Source organism: Panthera onca, chromosome A2 (genome assembly GCF_046562875.1).
Source record: "Panthera onca isolate mPanOnc1 chromosome A2, mPanOnc1 haplotype 2, whole genome shotgun sequence".
NCBI lineage: Eukaryota > Metazoa > Chordata > Mammalia > Carnivora > Felidae > Panthera > Panthera onca.
The window spans coordinates 52,682,255-52,702,963 of NC_138340.1; the positions used below are offsets into that span (position 1 = coordinate 52,682,255).

A 20,709-nucleotide genomic window follows, 5' to 3' on the forward strand; every position below is an offset into this window, starting at 1 on the left:
TTTAGCCATTCTGACAGGTGTGAGGTGGTATCTCACTGTGGCCCTGATTTGTATTTCTCTGATGATGAGTGATATTGAACATCTTTTCATGTGTCTATTAGCCAACTGGATGTCTTCTTTGGAAAAGAGTCTATTCATGTATTCTGCCCATTTCTTAACTGGGTTGTTTTTTGGGTGTTGAATTTGATAAGTTCTTTATACATTTTGGGTACTAACCCTTTATCAGATATGTTGTTTGCAAATATCTTCTCCCATTCTGTCAGTTGTCTTTTAGGGTTGTTGATTGTTTCCTTCACTGTGCAGAATCTTTTTGTCTTGATGAGGTCCCAGTAGTTCATTTTTTTTATTTCTCCTGCCTCCGGAGATGTCTAGTAAGAAGTTACTGTGGCCAAAGTCAAAAAGTTTGCTGCTGTTTTCTCCTGTAGCATTTTGATGGTTTCCCATCCAACATTTAGGTCTGTCAGCCCCTTTGCATTTATTTTTCTGTATGGTATAAGAAAGTGGTCCAGTTTCATTCTTCTGCAGGTCACCGTCCAGTTTTTCCCAGCACTATTTGCTAAAAAGGCTTTTTTCCATTGGATACTCTTTCCTGCTTTGTCAATGATTAGTTGGCCACACATTTGTGGGTCCATTTCTGGGTTCTCTATTCTGTTCCATGGATCTATGTGTCTGTTTTGTTTGTTCATTTGGTTTGTTTTTTAGATTCCACATATAAGTGAAATAATATAGTATTTGACTTTCTCTATCTGACTTACTTAGCTTCATAGGTCTTTCATAGGCCCTTCCTTGTTGTTGCAAATAGCAAGATTTCATTCCTTGTTTATGGCTGAGTAATATTCCAAAGTGTGTGTGTGTGTGTGTGTGTGTGTGTGTGTGTGTGTGTGTTTGTAATAACTTCTTTATCTTTTCATCTATTGATTGACACTTGGGCTGCTTCTGTATCTTGGCTATTGTAAATAATGCTGCAGCAAACAGAGGGGTGCATATGTCTTTTAAAGTTAGTGTTTTTGTTTTCTTTGGGTAAATACCCAATAGTGGAATTACTGGATCATATGGTATTTCTATTTTTAATTTTTTGAGGGACCTCCACTCTGTTTTCCACAGTGGTTTCACCAATTTATATTCCCAACAGTGCACAAAAGTTCCCTTTCCTCCATGCCTTTGCCAACACTGGTTATTTCTTGTCTTTTTTCATACTAGCCATTCTGACAGCTGTGAGGGGATATTACTGTAAGATATTACTATAGTTTTTATTTGCATTTCCCTGATCATTAGTGGACATTGAGCCTCTTTTCATGCGTCTGTTAGCCTTCTTTAAGTCTTTGGAGAAATGTCTACTCAAGTCCTCTGCCCAATTTTTAACGGGATTATTAGTGTGTGTGTGTGTGTGTGTGTGTGTGTGTGTGTGTTGAGTTGTATAAATTCTTTATATGTTTTGGATATTAATTCCTTATCAGATATACCATTTGCAAATACCTTCTCCCATTCACTAGGTTGTTTTTGTTTTGTTGGTGATTTATGATGTGCAAAAGCTTTTTATTTTGCTGTAGTCCCACTAGTTTATTTTTGCTTTTGTTTCCCTTGCCTGATGAGACATATCCATAAATACGTTGCTAAGGCCAATGTCCAAGGGATTACTGCCTATGCTTTCTTGTAGGGGTTTTATGGTTTCAGGTCACTTAGGTTTTTAATCCATTTTGGGTTTATTTTTGTGTGTGGTGTATGAAAGTGCTCCAGGTTCATTCTTTTTCATGTGGCTGTCCCGTTTCCCCAGCACCATTTATTGAAGAGACTGTCTTATCTTCACTGTATATTCTTGCCTTCTTTGTAGTAAATTAATTGACCATATAAATGTGGGTTTATTTCTGGGCTCTCTGACCTGTTCCACTGATCGATGTATCTATTTTTCTGCCAGTCTCATACTGTTATTACTACATCTTTGTAGTATATCTTGAAATCTGAGATTATACCTCCAGCTTTACTCTTCTTTCTCAAGATTGCTTTGGCTATTTGGGGTCTTTTTTGGTTCCATACAAATTTTAGGAGTATTTGTTCTAGTTCTATGAAAAATTCTATTGGTATTTTGATAAGAATTGCAATGAATCTGTAGATTGCTCTGGGAAGTATGGACATTTTAACAATATTCTTCCAATCCATGACCATGGAACATCTTTCCATTTGTGTCATCTTCAATTTCTTTCATCAATGTTTTATAGTTTTCAGAATATATGTCTTTCATCTCCTTGGTTAAGTTTATTCCTAAGTATTCTTTTTGGTGCATCAACTGGGTTTTGAAGACAGAAAGGGTTACACAAACAGAGGAAGTATGAGGCTATTGCAGGGGTGGAGATATAAAAGAGCAGAGAGTGCTTAAAACACCAGAATTAATTTGATGTGACCCAAGCATGCAGTCTGAGGAGGCAGTGGCAGGAGCGGAGACTCCTATAGGGAAAGAATTTGCAATGTTGAATTTGACCTGAGCCTTGAACTCCTGAAGCTATGGCTTTTCAACACCCTCCTTCCACTTTTTTTTGTGCTCCAGAAAGAATTTATGGCAAAGAAATATCCATTCCCTTATGACTTAGGTAAGACTCATGGATACTTGTTTACCTGCGACAAGGCAAGACAATCCTTCTGAACTAATCCTTGCCTTAAAATGTTTAGCTGAGCTACTTGTATCCACTGATCAATCAAAACAAAATGCTTTATTAACCAACTTTAGTTAAGCTTCTCCCATACCCTTCAGGTTCCTTATTTTTGACTTACCCTCAGCCTGAGCCAGCATACGACCCCTCCAGAGAATAGGCTGACGTCAAGGTAAAATATTCTCTGATCTACTACTATCCAATCAAGCCACCCTTTCCTCCCACTTTCCCACACCCAGTTCTTTCTAGCCTTCTTCATTCTTCCTTTTGAAGGAAAAATCCTTTTTGCCTAGCCCTTAAGACACTTACAGATCTTTAGGTCAGAGTGGCTCCCTATTGCAATAGTCCCTTCCCTCCCTTTCCCCCTCCCCCTTGCAATAATCCTTTCGAATAAAGTATCTCCTTACTAAATCTGGATTTGTTTTCTTATTTGGCAGAGTCAAACACACTTGCGTTAGAATCCTATCCCCAAAGCTCTTTAACCTTCAGCAAGACACTTAACTTTTCCTAGTCTCTGTTCATGTGTAAGATGGGGGAGAATATGATACGTTTCAGGGCCTTTGTGGCGATTAGAAGATATGACAGCCTGGAAACATAGTAGTTAATAGTAGTCATTACTGTTACTATTGAGTCTTTTGAGCCACATCAGAGTCACTTTCATTCCTTATGAACGAATGCCCTTATATGTCACATTAAGTTTGTACTCATTGTGTCTTAAGTACCTGACCAATGCTTGGCACACAGTATATGCTCAATAAATAATTTGGCATGACTGCCTTTATCCCACTGACAGCGGGGAACTATGAGAATAATGCCTAGTTTAGAAAGAGCAGGTTAATCACTGGTGACCTTCACGGGCTTTTACCTATTAAAATTCTCATCTGTCTTCACACATGCCTCCTCACTGACACCTGGGATACGTTTAATGCCGCCTCTCTTGGAAAATGGAAATGACCGTAATTCCTGTCATCCTCTGAAGTCGAGAGAAAGCGGAGTTTTTTTCAAAGCATGACAGGCATAGACGCATTCCCATTGCCAATAAAGTGGCTTATCACCCGAAGCTCAGCCCTTACCAGAGGGCCTCGCCCACCTGCTGATGCTCCGCCTTCCCGGCAACTCAAGATCCTCCCACTCAGGCCGGTGCTAGGGGCTCATTTACCAAGTTGGCTCGCGCCTCCGTGTGCGCATGCGCACCACTGACCGCAGGCGGACGGGGCGGGGACAATTGCGTCATCGGGGCGCGCGCTGCGGCCGACGCAGTGGTTGCCGGAAGTTTAGTGGCGGTAAGTGAGCCGCGCTGCGGAGGGAGTAGTGGGGTCCTGCGGGCTGGGTTTTGGAGGCCTGGCGGGAAGGGCTGAGCTCGGCTGTGAGGACGAGGGTCGTGGCAGAATTCAGGTTCCTCCCTCCTCCAGGGAGTCACTGACTCCAGCTCTCGCCCTCCTCCTGCCGCGTCCCGTCGGACTGGTTTCAGCCCGGGGTCTTCTGACTAGAAACCTCCTGATGTTCTAAGTCAGTCCCTCCTGGCGTCTGGCAGGAATGGTTCTCAACCTTCGATGTTGGGACACCAGAGATAGGACGCCAGTTCTCATCCTGGCTTTGCCCGGGATTTGCTGTGTGACTCTGGCATGTCACCTCTTTGTGAGCCTCTCTTCCCTCATCTGTAAAATGGGAGTGATAATAACGTCATTTGTGAAGTCAGGGTGTTAAATGAAGTCACTTCTTTCTCAGGGCTTTCTAAGCTAAGGTTTTCGACTCTTCAGTTTGGTCCAGGGATTACAAACTTTAGTGCTTATTCCATCAGGTAAAGTATAAATGTAGGTGTAAGGAATTTCCATGTCAGAAAAAGTCAAACTTACATTTTTACTGAGTTAAGTTTTATAAGCAAGCACAGTACTAACATTTATGAAATTGGAGAAGTGAAAACAAAACTTTTGTGTTGCACGCGTGTAATCTCTTGATTTTTAAACACTGACGACTACAATTTTTTTCAAAGCTAATTAAAAAAAATTTTTTTTTAAATTCTGTGAATGAAACCAGGTGTATCTGTGATTGCCAGTTCCAGACCTTCAGACCTCTGGGTCCCAGTCTGCCTTTCCCATTGCATACTTGCATTTCTTCTGTGACACCCTTGCCCACTGGTTAAATTTCTTTGGTGGCAGAAAACTATTTCTGGTTATTCTTGTTTGGATTTCCCCTAACTCTGATTTAAGTCTATACCATAATCTCGGCTCATTGTCCCTCCTTCAGACTCTTTGGATCTCCCTTCCAATTTATTGCCCACACATCCTTGAAGGCTGCTGGTTTGTTTTCCTCTTCACACCATTTCTTCTCCAGGCTGAGCACATTTAATATATTTACCTGTAGTAAGCTCCATAATAACCAAAAATTTTGTGATGTGCCAGGCATTACCATAAGTACTGGTGATGGGGGGGGGGTTTGCAAAATTAGACCGATTTCAGGGAGCCTACTTTTTGATCCTGGTGGTGGCAGTTGTGGTGATTGCCAATAATACAGAGCTTTTAGTGGGTGGTAGGTGTTTCAGATCCTGTTAGTATCCTGTTCAGATACTATCAAAAAAAGAAAAAGAAATGGTAATGGGATGGAGAGTACCTGTGGGTAAGCAGAGGGAGCTGTTTTAAAAGCTAGCTTGTTGGGGTGACTTCTCTGAGGAGGTGACTTTGGAACTAACACTTGAATGAAGAAAAAGCCAGCCTTGCGAAAGCTCATCTTGCCTAATTATACTTCCATCCCCCAGTTCTGTGCTGTAGTCTTGTTAAACTGTTTACGGGTTGTATCTCACTTGTAGCCTTTGGCTCCTGCTGCTCCTGCTTCCTAAAAGATCTCCCCTTCCCCCTCCCATTTTTCTTGGCCAACTCCTCCCTGCCCCTCATGTGACAAGATTGTGAAATTCTTAAAGGAGTTGTGTACCGGGCTCTTGTTCAAGATGCCCATCCCTGTCCTTGAGGAATTCATTATTTTTTAAGTCAAGGACATAGACAACAGCACTGTGGAATGCAGCTATTGTAGAGATTTGCCAGAGGAGGACTTAGGGTGATCACAAGTCAGGCTGAGGCATCAGAGAAGTTTTCTGTGAGGAGGCATCGCTTTACTCAAGGCCTGAAGGATGAGCAAGATTAGTCAGGTGAAGAGGCATGGGAGGTGGGATGGCATTGCAGACATTGGGAGTGGGGAGGGCTGTAGGTAACTTGCATCGTTCACCTCGGCTAAGAAGTGACTGTGGAAACGTAAGCAGGAGGCAGATCACAAAGGACCTTGCAGGCAATATAAGGTTGTATAATCTAATATATGATATATAATTAGGAGCACAGAATTTGGACTGTAAGTTACATGCTGGCTTTGCCATTGAACTAGTTTTGCTACCTGGGGCTGGTCACTCCCTTTCTAAACTTCAGTTTCCTTATCTGTAAGCCATCCTCCCAGGGTTGCTGTGAGGATTGAATGGTATATGTTACCCACTTGCTAGATGGTAAATGATCAATAGTAGCAGTTAATATTACCGTGCGAAGAAGTTTGCACTTTATTTTGAAAGTGTGGTGTCAGAGAGTTGCAGTGAAAGTTGAAGAAGGGGTGTGATGTGCTCTCATCTATTTTAAGTTTTTTAAATATTTATTTATTTTTGAGAGACAGAGAGACAGAGAGCCAGCAGGGGAGGGGCCGAGAGAGGGGGGAGACACAGAATCCGAAGCGGACTCCAGGCTCTGAGCTGTCAGCACAGAGCCCGACGCAGGGCTCGAACCCATGAACTGTGAGATCATGACCTGAGCCGAAGTCGGACTCAACCGACTGAGACACCCAGGCGCCCCTGCTCTCATCTGTTTTAAATTACTCAGGCTCTCCCATGGTGACTACACTGGACAGGGCAGACCCAGCAGGAAGACCAGTCAGGGCACTGTTCTGTGGTCCACGTAGCAGAGGAGGAAGGCCTGAACCAAGGCAGTGGCTAAGCCAAGGGAGAAAGATGGGTGGGTTTAAGGGGTAAAGGAGGTGCTGGACTGGTAGCTGGATAACACCACATGGGGAGAGGAGGAAGGTGAATTGGGATACGGGGTGCTGAGGGATGGATCCTGTGTGTGGACATAAGTAATAACAAAATTCTTTTGATTAGTGGCCCTTGGTTATCCCTCACTTCCTTGGAGGTTTTATTTGGAAATCCAAATGGCCTCTTTTATCCACTTTTACCTTTGGGAAATGAAGTTCAGGACTGCCTTCCTCCTCCTTTTTCTGTTTCCTGATCCTTCTACCTATCTCCAGTATAAGTAAGGCCTGGTTGTGTATTCAAGGAAGAATAATTAGATGCTGCTTTGTTACCCAGTAGGGAGTATGCATCTCTGTGGTCTTGGCAGACTGGGTAACAGCTCAGTCTCATTCCAGCCTCTGCAAACCATGATCACCTTTGGGCTTTTCTCACCTTCTTTGTGATTACTTTCCTTTGAACTTGTTCCTGTTTGACAGTCTCTCCTTGAGTGTGTAGTATAGAAAGGAAGGCCTCTTTTCTCTAGGAGTCTGACCAGAGGGAGCAGGACTGTACTTTTTTTGTGGAGACCTGAGGCCCCCTGTCTTTGCTGTAGACACACCTGCCCTTGACACTGTCACACTGTGGGCTCCCAGCACTGCTTGACACTCCCCCTTGTGTTTGGACAGCTCTCTTGCCCATCTTCTCCTTGTCTTTCAGATTTCCATTCCTCTCCTAGCCTCCTAACCTGGACTTTGACTTCACTAAGTTGCAGCCATCAATGAAGGCTCCTCAGCTTCTGTCACTTACTGACTTGTCTCCAGCTGACTGTATCACTTCACCTCTGTGAGAGAAATGTGTTTAAGGCTGATTCTTTTACTTGTGCTGAGGTTCCATTGTTCTGTTTCTTTCCTGTTTAACCATCTCTTCTTATTTAAATATCTGGAAGGGGCGCCTGGGTGGCTCAGTCGGTTAAGCATCCGACTTCAGCTCAGGTCACGATCTCACGGTCCGTGAGTTCGAGCCCCGCATCGGGCTCTGGGCTAATGGCTCAGAGCCTGGAGCCTGCTTCGGATTCTGTGTCTCCCTCTCTCTCTGCCCCTCCCCCATTCATGCTCTGTCTCTCTGTCTCAAAAATAAATAAACGTTAAAAAAAAAAATTAAAAAAAAAAATCTGGAAAAGACGAAACACCTTCACATCACATCACATCACATCACATCACATCACATCACATCACATCACATCACATCACATCATCTCTTCCCATCCACGTTTGTTGACTTCCTGAAGTCATCATTTGCTAAAATCCTTCTTCTGTCCCACCTGTCCTCCAAAATTGCCCTTCCTCGTCTTCAGACCTTCATGTTGCCCGAACCCCTGAAAGTTTTCCCTTACCTTTTGAATTCTGAGCACATTTCATATTGCTGATATTCCTTTGTGTTATCTGTCTGGCCATTTCCCCCTCAGCTTCCATTGTGGGTCCCCCCCCTCCTTTTGTTCATTAAATGCTAGTTTTCTCCAAGGTTCTGCCTTATACTCTGTGCTCTTCTCACCCACAACTTCAACTCCCACTTATGTGCCAAGGACCCCTGTTCTGTATGTTGAGCTGAGATCTCTCCTGCAGGCCAGGCCTCAGACTCAGTGAGTCCAAAATTAATCTCATCAGCTTCCCTCCAAAGCTGCCCTTCTTTCTACATCCTTTCCTCTGACTCATTCCCCTTCTTCCATTTAGTCATTCCCATCAGAGCACTGCAGTTGTCTTGGCCTTTTCCCTCTTCTCCCATCCCAGGCAGTCATCAGAGTTCTACAGATTCTCCTTCCTTGATGTCTCCTGACACGTTTTCTCCTCCATCGCTTCTCCCATTACCTTAGTTCAGGCTCTTCTTGCTTCTTGCCTGTATTCCTGCACAACCACAGAGCCGCTTGCCCTGTCTGGTGCTCACTGGTACTGGAGTATCATTCCTAAAATACAGATCTTTGCTAAAATACAAATCCCTGCTTCTTCAGTCCAATTTAGATACCCCTCCGTCCTCCCATAACACCCTGTACAAATACTTATACTATACCATATGGTACTTGCATTATCCACAGATTGCTATACTGTCATTCCTGGTATGTATAACCCTCAAAACTTAGGTCCTGAAAGGCAGAGACCTTAGTCTCTTGCCATTGAGTGCTGAAATACAGCACGGGAACTGTACATAACATAATGTTTGTTGAAGGGATAACTAAATGGAAATCCCCATGTCTTTCACACATGTTTTGTTGATAACGTCAGTCCTATTTTAGAATGACTTCTGTATCCGATACATGCATTTTCTTTTTTTAAAATTTTTAAGTGTTTATTATTCTGAGAGAGAGAGAGCTCGTGCACAAGTGAGGGAGGGGCAGAGATAGAGGGAGGCACAATACGCTGAGCTGTCAGCCAGAGCCTGATGTGTGGCTCAAATTCATGGACCACAACATTATGACCTGAGCCAAAGTCGGATGCTTAACTGACTGAGCCACCCAGGTGCCCCTCAAGTACATGCATTTTCTAATCGAATCCTCACAATTCTGTACAGCAGATAGTGTCCCATCTTACAGGTGGGGAAGAAGGCTCAGAAAAGTTAAATGACTTGCCTGAGGTTGTGTGGCTAGACGTAGCAGATGTGGGTTTTTTTTATTTTTATTTACTTTTATTTTTTTAATGTTTATTCATTTTTTGAGAGAGAGAGAGGGAGACACAGAATCTGAAGCAGGCTCCAGGCTCCAAGATGTCAGCACAGAGCCTTACACGGGGCTTGACCCCACAAACTGTGAGATCATGACCTGAGTTGGATGCTTCACGGACTGAGCTACCCAGACACCCTTCAGAGGTGGGATTTTAACTGCAGTCTCTCTGGCTCATGAAGCTGTGTCCTTCCATTATCATACTGCCTGTTATCAACAGTTCCATTATCAACAGTACCTGCACTGTTGTCCAGCTGTTTTTTTGGACTGAGGTTTAAGACCCTGTATTTACCTCTGAAATTTTTAGTCTTGTTAAAATAGGCCTGTTATTCCAGGTGGTCAGAATCTTTTGTATTGTGAAGTTTTGTTATCCATCATATTGCCTATTCCTTCCTGCTTCGTGTCATGTATAGAATTGATAAGCAAACCTGTATCAATCATCAAAGTCACTGGTAAATGTAGTAAGTATACCTTTTTGAATATATTTGTTTATGTGGTTTATGTGTCTTTTTCCCTGCTCTAAGCCCCTAACACAATGTTCAGCACACATCAAACACTTAGTAAATATTGATGAATATTCATTCATGTAGATAAATAAAAATAAATAGATTAGGACCAAAGACTGAACCAATGACTTATCACAGTTAGCCCCTTTCTTTTATATATATGTATATTTTTGTTTATACATATAATTGTATTTATTATACTACTTATTATTAAGATTTATTTTTGGGAGGGAATCCCAAGCAGGCTCCATGCTGTCGGCACAGAGCCTAATGCAGGGCTCGATCTCACAAACCATGAGATCATTTCCTGAGCTGAGATCAAGAGTCGGATGTTTAACCAACTGAGCCACCCAGATGCCCCTATTAGTTCCTTTCTTATTAACACCAGTTCATACCGTAACCAGCATTCTTCAGATGAGATTATTTTACTGGTTCGTAGTCTCTCTGATTATGTTGGAATCCAATTATAACAGCTTCATCTTGTCTACCGGGATATTTGGAGTGGTCTTTTCAGAGGCCTTCCTAGGTCCAGATATCCTGTATCCTATATCTGGTTCTTCTTTGATCAAGGAAGAAATGCAGTTATTCTCACGACTCCTTCTTAAACCATAGTGGCCTCTTAGGATTAATACTCAAGACTGCCATATACAGTTGTGCAGGTTGTGCGCTGCCCAAGAGGCCACATCTGAGGGGGTTTTGTTTGGATCATAGGCATCATGAATTTACTTTTGTAGTGACGATTTTCTGGCAGACAAAGGTAAAATGTCTTGGGTCAACCTAATCAATGTATTGCAACAATTTTCTAAGGAAAGGAAGTAAAATGTCTCCAGGAGGGGGTATAGTTTTCTAATTGCACAGAAGTGACATGTGGTCTGGAATGGCCCACATGCCACCTTTCCTGAACAAAACCTCTGTCCACTAGGCTGTAGAATCCATCCTTATTCTTATCTTTGGAAATCAAATATTTTGGAAATCTGGTAACATGTGTTGGGTTGGCCCAATTTTTCAGCACCTCTTCCTTTTCCAGGAGTTCTTAGATATCACCAGAAATGAAACCACAGAGCCTCTGTTACTCAGAAGCTAGCCTCCATAACTCAGCCAGCTTTTAGGAAACCATGCCAGATTTTACCTGTTGGTTGACATGAGGGCTCTCTAGCGATGCCGGTGAATCCAGGTGGCTGTCCCTCGTATATAGAGTGAAGCAACATGACACTGTTGATTGGTGCAGTTAACAAAAAGGACTCTGAAGCAGGCATGCTGTTTCCATCTTCCTTGTGTTGTCTTTCTCCTCTCTCACAGGCTCTCTCAGCTTTTACTATCCCTCCCTCGTGGGCTTGCCACGCCCCACAACACTGGTATCCAGTGCGTCCATTCTCAAAAACAGGCTGAACAAGAGCACGTTGTATGTGAAGGTTAAGGTTATTATAGCAGAAGGAAAACAAAGGAAAAACTCCCAGGAGTAACCAATGAGCATGAAGGTTACAGTTTGAAGACATTGGAGGTGACTGCCAGTTCTCTCATTGACCAAGGTGGCATGCATGGAGGTGAGGGAGACAACCCGTCCATAATAGCAGTTATCCTGCCTGCTTATGTGATCAGCTGCGGCCACCTAACAGTACAGTCACACACACAAAAAAGCCACTTTCGATGACTCGGTGTCTTGTGGAGACCTCAGTTTGGCCCAGGGGCATCTTGACTGTAATGCGATTTTTAAAAGGAATTGAGGCTTCCGAACCCAGCTGGTTCCCCTGTAGGAGTCCTGAGTTTTCATCTTCCAGTAAAGCCTAATCTGTCTTCGAAGTTTGGAACTTTGCCCCCCTCCTTTTGGAAGGGAGGGCCTGTAAACCTCCCTCTTTGGCAGCCTTGCACATTATTTCCAAAACTCGTGAAGTTGCAGAACGTCATTAGCCGGCAAAATGTGCATTGGCTTCGTATGCCAAAGAGGCCCCCTCCCCACTCCTGGCCATCTCCCCCTTTTTTTTTTTTTTTTTTTTTTTTAACCCATCAGCTTACATACTCTGTTTGTCAGCAGGACTTGGCCATGTGGTTTGGTGCTTATTTTAATGACTGCCAGAGCTCACCGCCCCGCAGCTGGGAAAATGAGAACAGAAGTCTGCTCTATGTGCTCCATTTTGGCCCAGAGACGGTACTTCAGGGCCAAATTGCGGTTGTTCTGGCGCTTCTGCTAAGTGAATGGCCCCACGTAGCCTGCGAGAAATTGAACTCAAAGTGCTCCTAACCCTTAGCACTTGTTCCTCTGGACTTGCCCTTGATGACCTATAGCAGGAGACCATCCGTTTCATTTTAATTAAACCTCTGCTGTGACTGCAGTGCTCCTTTGAGGGAGGTGAGGCTTACACAAGGCACGTTTGAGATGGAGAAAGTTTTCACAGTGAGCACGGAGAAGGGCAGCCGCATTAGGCAGGCAGCGTTGGCTAATGTGAGGTACGGGGCATGTGTTGACAATCTGAGGGCACTACCACTTAAGCTGACTGCGCCAGGCCCCTGAACAGGCACATCACGCCCTTTCTCATTTAGCTCTCCCAACAACCTCACGGGTTGGCTGGAATTATCCTTATTTTACAGATGAGGAAATCAAGGCACAGGGGATGAAGTTACCCGCCCAAGGCTCCTCAGCCAGTGAGAGGTGGAATTGGGAACTCATGCTTGGGTCTCTCTGAAGACCGGGCTCCCCACTGTCACATTAGCATCCTTTCTCTGAATGACTGGAAGTTCCCCTGCCCTCCCCAAACAAACAAACAAACAAACAAACAAAACCCCAACAACATACAGGGGAAAGTCAGAGCAAGGCATTTTTATTAGAACAGTTAGGCTAGTCTGTTTCTCTGCTGTCCCTCCAAGGGTTTAGTTTCCCTGAAGACAGGTTTGTTTGTTTCATCACTGTGATTTTTGTTCATTTTCTACCAGTTGACTTCTTCATTTCCAGAAATCCTACCCTGGCTTAATATCTGCTGCATCCAATCCTATTGCCTACTCTCCCTTGGAGGGAGACCAGTTGGACAGACTCACCAGGGAGCATTCCTGGTCCAATTAATTACATAAGCAGTAAAGCCAAAATACTTCCGTTTTCAGCATCTTTAATAACAAATGCCAGAAAAATTTATGGAAATGATATTTCTTTTATACTTATTTAGAGCAATGAGTTTCTTTTCACCAAAGCTAGATTTTAAATAGGTCATCTGTTAACTATTAAGTGAATACAGGAAGGTTCTGTGTAGGATCATTATAGCTTGAATATAGGGCTTTCGATTTTACTTTTTTTGTTCAGGTATAGTATGCATATGGTAAAGTACATTAATCGTAAATATATAGCTCATGGGTTTTTGCATATGTATGTGCTCTGAAACCACCTCCCAGCTCAAGGAAAATGGAATGTTTCTAGCTCCCCAGGAGGCTTCTTACTGCCCCTTTCCAGTCAGTAGCCCCATCCCACCCTGTAATTACTATTCTAACTTCTTTCACGTAATTGGTTTTGCCTGTTCAGTATAGCATAGGCTGGGTGTGTGCAGGCGCTAAAATTGTCTTCATATTTTATTTTGGAACAGTTTCAAATTTGCAGAAACCTTACAAGAATAAGACAGACCTCTCATATACCCTTCTCCAGAGATTCCAGGCAGATTTTGTCCCAGTAGCACCCTTTATGAAAGCAGAGTGTCAAGCCAGCATCACATGTTGCCCCCGGTCATCGTGTCTTTCTCTTTTACTCTGGAACAATTCCCTAGTCTTCTCTTGACCTTGACACTTTTTTTTTTTAATGTTTATTTATTTTTGAGAGAGAGAGAGAATGTGAGCAGGGAAGGGGCAGAGAGAGAGAGAGAGAGAGAGACAGAGAGAGAGGCAGACACAGAATCGGAAGCAGGCTCCAGGTTCTGAGCTGTCAGCACAGAGCCCATCATGGGCTCAAACTCATGAACCAAGAGATCATGATCTGAGCCGAAGTTGGACGCTTAACCGACTGAGTCACCCAGGTGCCCCAAGATCTTGACACCTTTGAAGATTGTAAGCCAGTCTCAGTCATTTTGTAGAATGTTTTCTAGTTTGGGTTTACCTAACGTTTCTTCTCAATGAGACCCACGTCATATGCTTTCAGCGGAGTGGTATGGATGTTTGTGCTTTTCACTGCATTCTATCAGATAGCATATGTATCTGTGTCCCATTGCTGCTGGTGTTGACTTCAATCCCTGCATTAAGATGGTGTCTGCCAGATTTTGTCACTGTAGAGTTACTTTTTCTCTCCTTTGAAATTAATAGTTGTTTTTTTTTGTTTTTTGTTTTTTTTGGTGGAGAGATACTTTGAGACTGTGGATGTAGGCCTTTGACTTCTGTACCTATGGGAATACTTTCAGGAAGAAAGATCTATACTAACTTTATACTTGGTTGGGTGAGATTTCATTTCAGTTGATTTGTACATGCATATCTCTTATCCACTAAGATCTTAGTCCTAAAAAACGATAACAGATTTATTTCTAAGTCATATGGCATATTTCCAAGTGTTCTTCATGATTGCTTTCTCTAATCTCCATATTCCATTGTAATAAGCTTGGAGTTTGTCTTTCCAGTCATAGAAGCCTGGGTTATTTCTTTCTCTTGGTTCTTTTATGGGAAGGTACCCATAAAAGGTTTCTAGAACTCATCTTAGTAACATTTGGGAGCCGTTCTGCAAGTGATTATGGTGTATTGAGAGGGATATGAGCCAAGATCTGTATCTGTAGAATTTACAATCAGGTTGATGGAGGTAGACAGATCAGCAAAGAGCCGAACAGTAATACTAAATGTAGAGGTAGTTTAGAGACAGAAGTGGTTAACCAAAGCCAAGGGAGAAGAGAAAGCAATGGGTAAAGAGAGTGAAAGGGAGCTCTGGGAAGGCTTTATGGAGCAAATAACCTCTGAGCTGGATTTTGAAAAGTGCCAGTCACAGGAGTAGGGATGCCTATCAGACACAGGGAGCTGTTTGTTCAGGGTTGTGGAGGCAGGACAACAGGTGTGTTAGAGGGGCACCAAGCAGCTGGATGTTTCTTCAGCATCAAGTCACAGGTGAAGAGTGGCGGGGCCACCAGGGTGGCCCCAGAAAAGTTGGGAGGCAGTATCAGGGATCAAGGAAAAAGTAGGAAGGAAACCATCAGAGGTGTGGTAACATGCCTGTTTTGCATGTGCATTGCCACTAATGCCATCTCCTTGCATGTTATGAGCTTCAGTAAATGTTAACTGAACTTCACGGTAGCTTACTGATTCTGATATATGTGTGTGTGAGTGCTCGTATAGACTACGTTTTCCAGTTCATAAAGATGTATTTGCAGCATCACAAGGTTTCTCTCATGGACCAGCAACTGTAACCTTGCAACCTGCTTCACCCAAATAACAGGTTTGGAAGATCATCTAGTCTGAGGGTCTGCAAACTACAGCCTGCAGGTCAGATCCTGACCCACACCTTTGTGTGTGTGTGTGTGTGTGTGTGTGTGTGTGTGTGCGCGCGCACAGTCCATAAGCTAAGGATTGTTTGTACATTTTTCAAGAGTTGTAAAAAAGAAGAAGAAACTATGACAGAAACTGTTTTGGCATGAAATGACTAAAATATTTACTGTCTGGCCCTTGTCAGAAAAAGCCTGCCAAACCCTGGGCTCGTCTGACTGCCTGATACAGTAAACCTTTGTACAATATGACTTGGCAAATAATCATCTTAATATATGCTTGAACACTTCCACTAATGGAAAATTCATTATCTCTCTGGCCAATCTGTTTCTTATTTGGACAATTCAGGCTATTAGTAATTTGTAAAGTCTGCTGTAATTTGTCTCATTACTGCCTCCATGTAGTGGCCCTTTTTGAGGGGAAGGGAACTATTATTTCATGTCAACATTTACTGAGCTCCTAATATATTCTAGGCAGTGTGGTAAGTGCTGAAGAAAGATGAATAAGACATGATTGTTGCATCAGAGATCTCTCAGGTGTTATTTCTTGGAACCAAAGCAGTTGTGCTGGTAGTCTTATGTCTCCTTCATTCCCCATCTTGCCATTGGGTTAGGACTTTTTTCTTTAATTATTGTATTTATTTCTGTATTGTTGTTCTACATACACAAAATTCATTGTATTTTGAACACAAAATTCATTGAAGTCTGAACACAAAATTCAAAGGGAATAGGGCCAGACAGTTTAAAATAACTCTCTCCACACCCCTGTCTCCCGACTCCATAGCTTCTTTCTTGGGAGGCAAGCACTATTACCCATTTCCTGTGGGGATTTGACTTGGAAGAATAGCACTACCCAAGGTTTAGGACCATTTGGACAGAAACTTTTGGTAAATATTCAGACAGTGGTATTTTTTGAGCTTGTCCTTATGTAATTTGCTGAGTGTGACTTAGTTTTATTTTCATAAAAGCCTAAAATTTGCACCACTTTTGGGTGGTAGACACAGCCCCAAAAGGGTTTGTATTGCTTAACCACCCATCTGCGATTTCAGTTTAACCTTGGCTGGATGTTTTGGTTACTGCTGGGATTCTTTTCCATTACAGCATTGAATCTTCATCAAATCCTTTCCTCTTTCAGTGGAAGTGACACAATCCCATCTTGTGTAACTCCTGGGTTTCACATCCCAGATATGATAGAAATAGTCTGAAATAAATTTAACTCACACTTATATTGATGCCTCTGTCAGTTTCTTTCCTGGAATATGTCCGTATGTAGTGTTGAGGTATGATGAAAGTCATATTTTAACTTTCTAAGCTAAGCAGAAGCTAGAATTCTGACCTTGGGGATATATAGGCAAGCCTTAATTTTCATGAAGCAGGTGATGTTTGGATATAGGTTAGTTACACATAAATGACTTTGCACCTGTAACTTACTGCTCCCTCCAGATTTCTATTCTGATCATTTCCTCTTAAATCTTCCCTTCCAGCTTAAGGAAGATGGCAGCATGACATAGATGTATAGGTTCCTAAGTGATACATTTATACTTGCATATCATATTTAGATGTTTCCAGCAAATTCCCCATCACGTGTTGCTGCTGCTGCTGCTGCTGCTGCTGCTGCATAGGACCCTTCTGTTTTCTGAGCCTGTCAAGCAGGAGTTCAGCAGCTGAATACCAACCACATCCTCTTGTGAAATAGGCTCTTGGGTTCTGTTTGAAATTTCTCAAAGATCAAATAAGTCAGAAAATGTTTGAAGGATGTGCCTTTTATGTAGATTACTGTCTTAGTATGCCTGTCGGTTATCTTCTAAGTGGTCTTCCTGAATCACTTTTTCTCAGCCACTGAAGTGCTGTACAGAAGAGTTTTCTCTTTTGTTTCTGGCGCTGGTAAAATTCCATCTTGATGACCTCAGTAGGTCATCAAGATGTTGGTGAGTTCCTGTTAACCTTTAAGAGTAAGTTGTGGATGACTAAAGCATTTAGGGACCTGATGACCCATCCCGTGGAGGATCTCAGAGATCCATTTGTACCACTGTCTGCACTGTGTTGATTTCCTTCCATATTGGACGATTACTCTGGCCATGACCTTTTTCTTTTGACCCTGTTGGAGAGGAGGTTAGTATATAAATGTTTTTCAAAATGGTTATTGTTTTTAGCATATGTGGGGCTGATGGGTAATATTCAGGCTCTGAAAAGGGGTGTCTTCTTTCAAGGCAATACACTATAGTGATGAGAGTTGGGGCTTTGCCGCCAGTCAACCTGGGTTATAATCTCAGCTCTTCTACTCCCTAACTGAGTGACTTTGGGCAAGTGACTTGATATTTCAGTGTCTCCATTTCTGTTCTGTAAAGTAGGCACAATGCAACCACTTTGGGGTTGTCATCAGATAATATGTAGAATGTTTAGTGCTTGGCACAGAATAAACATTCAATTAGAACAGTTACTACTACTGCTGCTGTTATTTAAAAAGTTTTTTAGGGGCGCCTGGGTGGCTCAGTCGGTTAAGCATCCGACTTCAGCTCAGGTCACGATCTCATGGTCCGTGAGTTCGAGCCCCACGTCGGGCTCTGGGCTGATGATGGCCCAGAGCCTGGAGCCTGCTTCGGATTCTGTGTCTCCCTCTCTCTCTGACCCTCCCCCGTTCATGCTCTGCCTCTCTCTGTCTCAAAAATAAATAAATGTTAAAAAAATATTAAAAAAAATAAATAAAAAGTTTTTTAAAAGGTATGATCAAAAAAGTAAGTATGATTCATGATGGCAAATCCTGTAATGGAAGTTTTCATCTGTCATTACAGAGAAGGGGGCCATTGATGCCCACTGACTGTGGGCATTAATGAGAGCTTCATCAAGAATCTTAGTAGATGAGAGGAATTTCCCTGGTAGAGAGGGGGAGAGGTCTCCTAGGGAAAGGTGAAAGGCTAGGAAACTCTCTGTGGAGTAAAGCCAGTAAGATTTTGTTTGTTTAAACAAGGGAGCCCCCTGCACAGATCAGATCTGGTGGCAACGTGACAACTTGTTTGGAGAAGACAGGGACAGAAGGCAGTGACCTGTGAGCATATTACTGCAGGAGCCAAGGTGTGAGATGGTGGGCCTGATGTGTGGCGGGGAGGACGGAGAGAAGAGAAGCTGACTTGGACAGGAAGCACGAAATCACATGTTTGGAATATGGACTTTGGGTCCTTGTCCTCTTCCCTCTTCCACTTTCCTACCTGTATGTCCTTCTGTGGACTTCTTACCTCTCTCAACCTCAGTTTCTTCCTCTTTAAAATTGGAACTGTCACTTCCTAGGGCTTTTTGGAGGAGTAAATTCAGGTGCACACCCTGCTGTGGTGCCTGGTCCCGGTCAATGCTGAGTAGCTGTCGCTGTCATCTTCGTCTCATTCCGGAGGCCCGTTTAAGTTTGAACCTCTAGCAATTAGTGATTTATTGAATGTGAGAGAGAGGAAAATTGAAGATGACTTTGAGGTTTCGACCTTGGTTGTAGGTGGTACTATTATGTAAACTAGGACATGCAGGAAAAGGGGCAGAATTTTGCAAAAAGAAATGTTTAGTTTGTATTTGTCAAACTTGAGACGTCTCTGAGAAATCCAAGTCCTGGCTTTAGTATACGTGTTGCTAAAGCGAGCACATCCAAGTCCTGGCTTGCTTGCCTTATTTATTTATTTATTTATTTATTTATTTATTTATTTAAATTTATTGTCAAATTGGCTTCCCTACAACACCCATTGCTCATCCCAACAAGTGCCCTCCTCAATGCCCATCACCCACTTTCCCCTCTCCCCTTCCCCCATCTCCTCTTCCCCTCAGTTTGTTCTCTGTATTTAAGAGTCTCCTTTGGTTTGCCTTCCTCCCTCTCTGTAACTTTTTTTTTCCCTTCCTTTCCCCCATGGTCTTCTGTTAAGGTTCTCAAGATCCAAATATGAGTGAAAACATAAGGTATCTATCTTTCTCTGACTGACTGACTTCACTTAGCATAACGCCCTCCAGTTCCATCCACATTGCTGCAAATGGCCACATTTCATTTTTTCTCATTGCCAAGTAGTATTCCATTGTATATATAAACCACATCTTCTTTATCCATTCATCAGTTGATGGTAAGTCCTGGCTTTAAACTCACTTATACAGTTGACCCTTGAATAACTTGAGGAACAGGGTGCTGATCCCTATCCATGCCAACTTTTGACTCCCCCAAATCCGTGTATAACTTCTGACTCCCCCAAAACTTAACTACAAATTATATATATTTCTCTTAATTCCAAAATCAGCCAAGTTGGGAAAACTGAAAGCTAGGTAATAATCTTGGCTCAAAACTCAGGCAGTAGGTGTGAACGATAGTCATAGTGTGACTCTTCATACCTTCTGCTGTAGAAATATTACTCTGTCTGGTCACAGGGATGGACAGTGATGGACAGGATGGAACATGAAGAGACCTCCCCCACTTCTGCTTTTCGGAAATATCAAGTTCTCTAGTGTTGTGCTGGAGGAGGTGTATCCCTGAGAGTGTGTGCAGGGGTAGGGGAGTTATAGTGTGTGCATGCCTGATTGCTGGGGGAGGGGTCAGAGGGAGATTTCAGGAGGAGAAATATTAAAATACATATATAGTAGAGTAAGATGCAAATTTTCCATGCATTTAAAAGATAAAAGATGAGATGTCAAAAAAAAAAAAAATTCGGGTACTGTGGTTAGGTGGGCCAGAAACTTCTTTGTTCTCCTCAGGGGGGGTGCTCAAGTGCTTTCATTCAGAGCTGTGACAGGGCTTTGTGTTTCTGACCGGCTGGGCCTGGGTTTTTTACTTGTGAAGTTCTCCAGGATCACATAGGAGGGCACAAATTTCTGAGACTATGATTATGTCGAAGAAGGAGTAGTAGCACTTGTACACCAGTCAGACCGACTTGAACAAGAAAGGAAGATGCACAGAGGTGAAGGCCAGAAAGGCCTTAGAAAAAGGACTTCACTTAGAAAATCAGTTGTGTTGCCAGGAGGCTAAACTTGGCAACACGGGCACATTACTCAGGGTGGTTTTCAGTTATGTCTTCAGGTAGCCTGCATAGCTCCCATCATTTTTTGTTTGTTTTGATTATGCCTTATTATAAATGTTTTTTTTTCTTTCTCACCACATTTGATGCCATTTTGCTGTGTTCTGTTTTGTTTTTTAGTAGGCGAGAAATAATGGCAGCAGCTACGGGGGATCCTGGGCTCTCCAAATTGCAGTTTGCTCCCTTTAGCAGTGCCTTGGATGTTGGATTCTGGCACGAGTTGACCCAGAGGAAACTGAATGAATATCGGCTGGATGAAGCTCCCAAGGACATTAAGGGATATTACTACAATGGTAGGAGACAGTTCACTCCATATGCCATCATCTTCTGTCACCTTCTCTGCCCTCCAGAATAGGGTCAGCTTTCCTTTAGAAAGGGACACTCTTGTCTTGTATAATTAATGATCTTCA

At 42.8% G+C, this 20,709-nt stretch overlaps 1 protein-coding gene across 3 annotated transcripts in view; it reads left to right on the top strand.

Moving 5' to 3' along the window:
* ATG7 (autophagy related 7) overlaps positions 1–20,709 on the top strand; it is a 342,261-nt gene that overhangs the window by 82,323 nt on the left and 239,229 nt on the right. The window contains exons 1-2 of one of the 3 annotated variants that reach the window (XM_078442743.1): positions 3,851–3,928; positions 20,420–20,592. In XM_078442743.1, the coding sequence (XP_078298869.1) occupies positions 20,433–20,592 (160 nt within the window). In that variant the 5' untranslated portion in view covers positions 3,851–3,928; positions 20,420–20,432. Of the gene's footprint in view, positions 1–3,850; positions 3,929–17,255; positions 17,379–20,419; positions 20,593–20,709 lie in introns of those variants that run through there. The other 2 variants (XM_078442744.1, XM_078442745.1) reach the window with 2 other exon arrangements.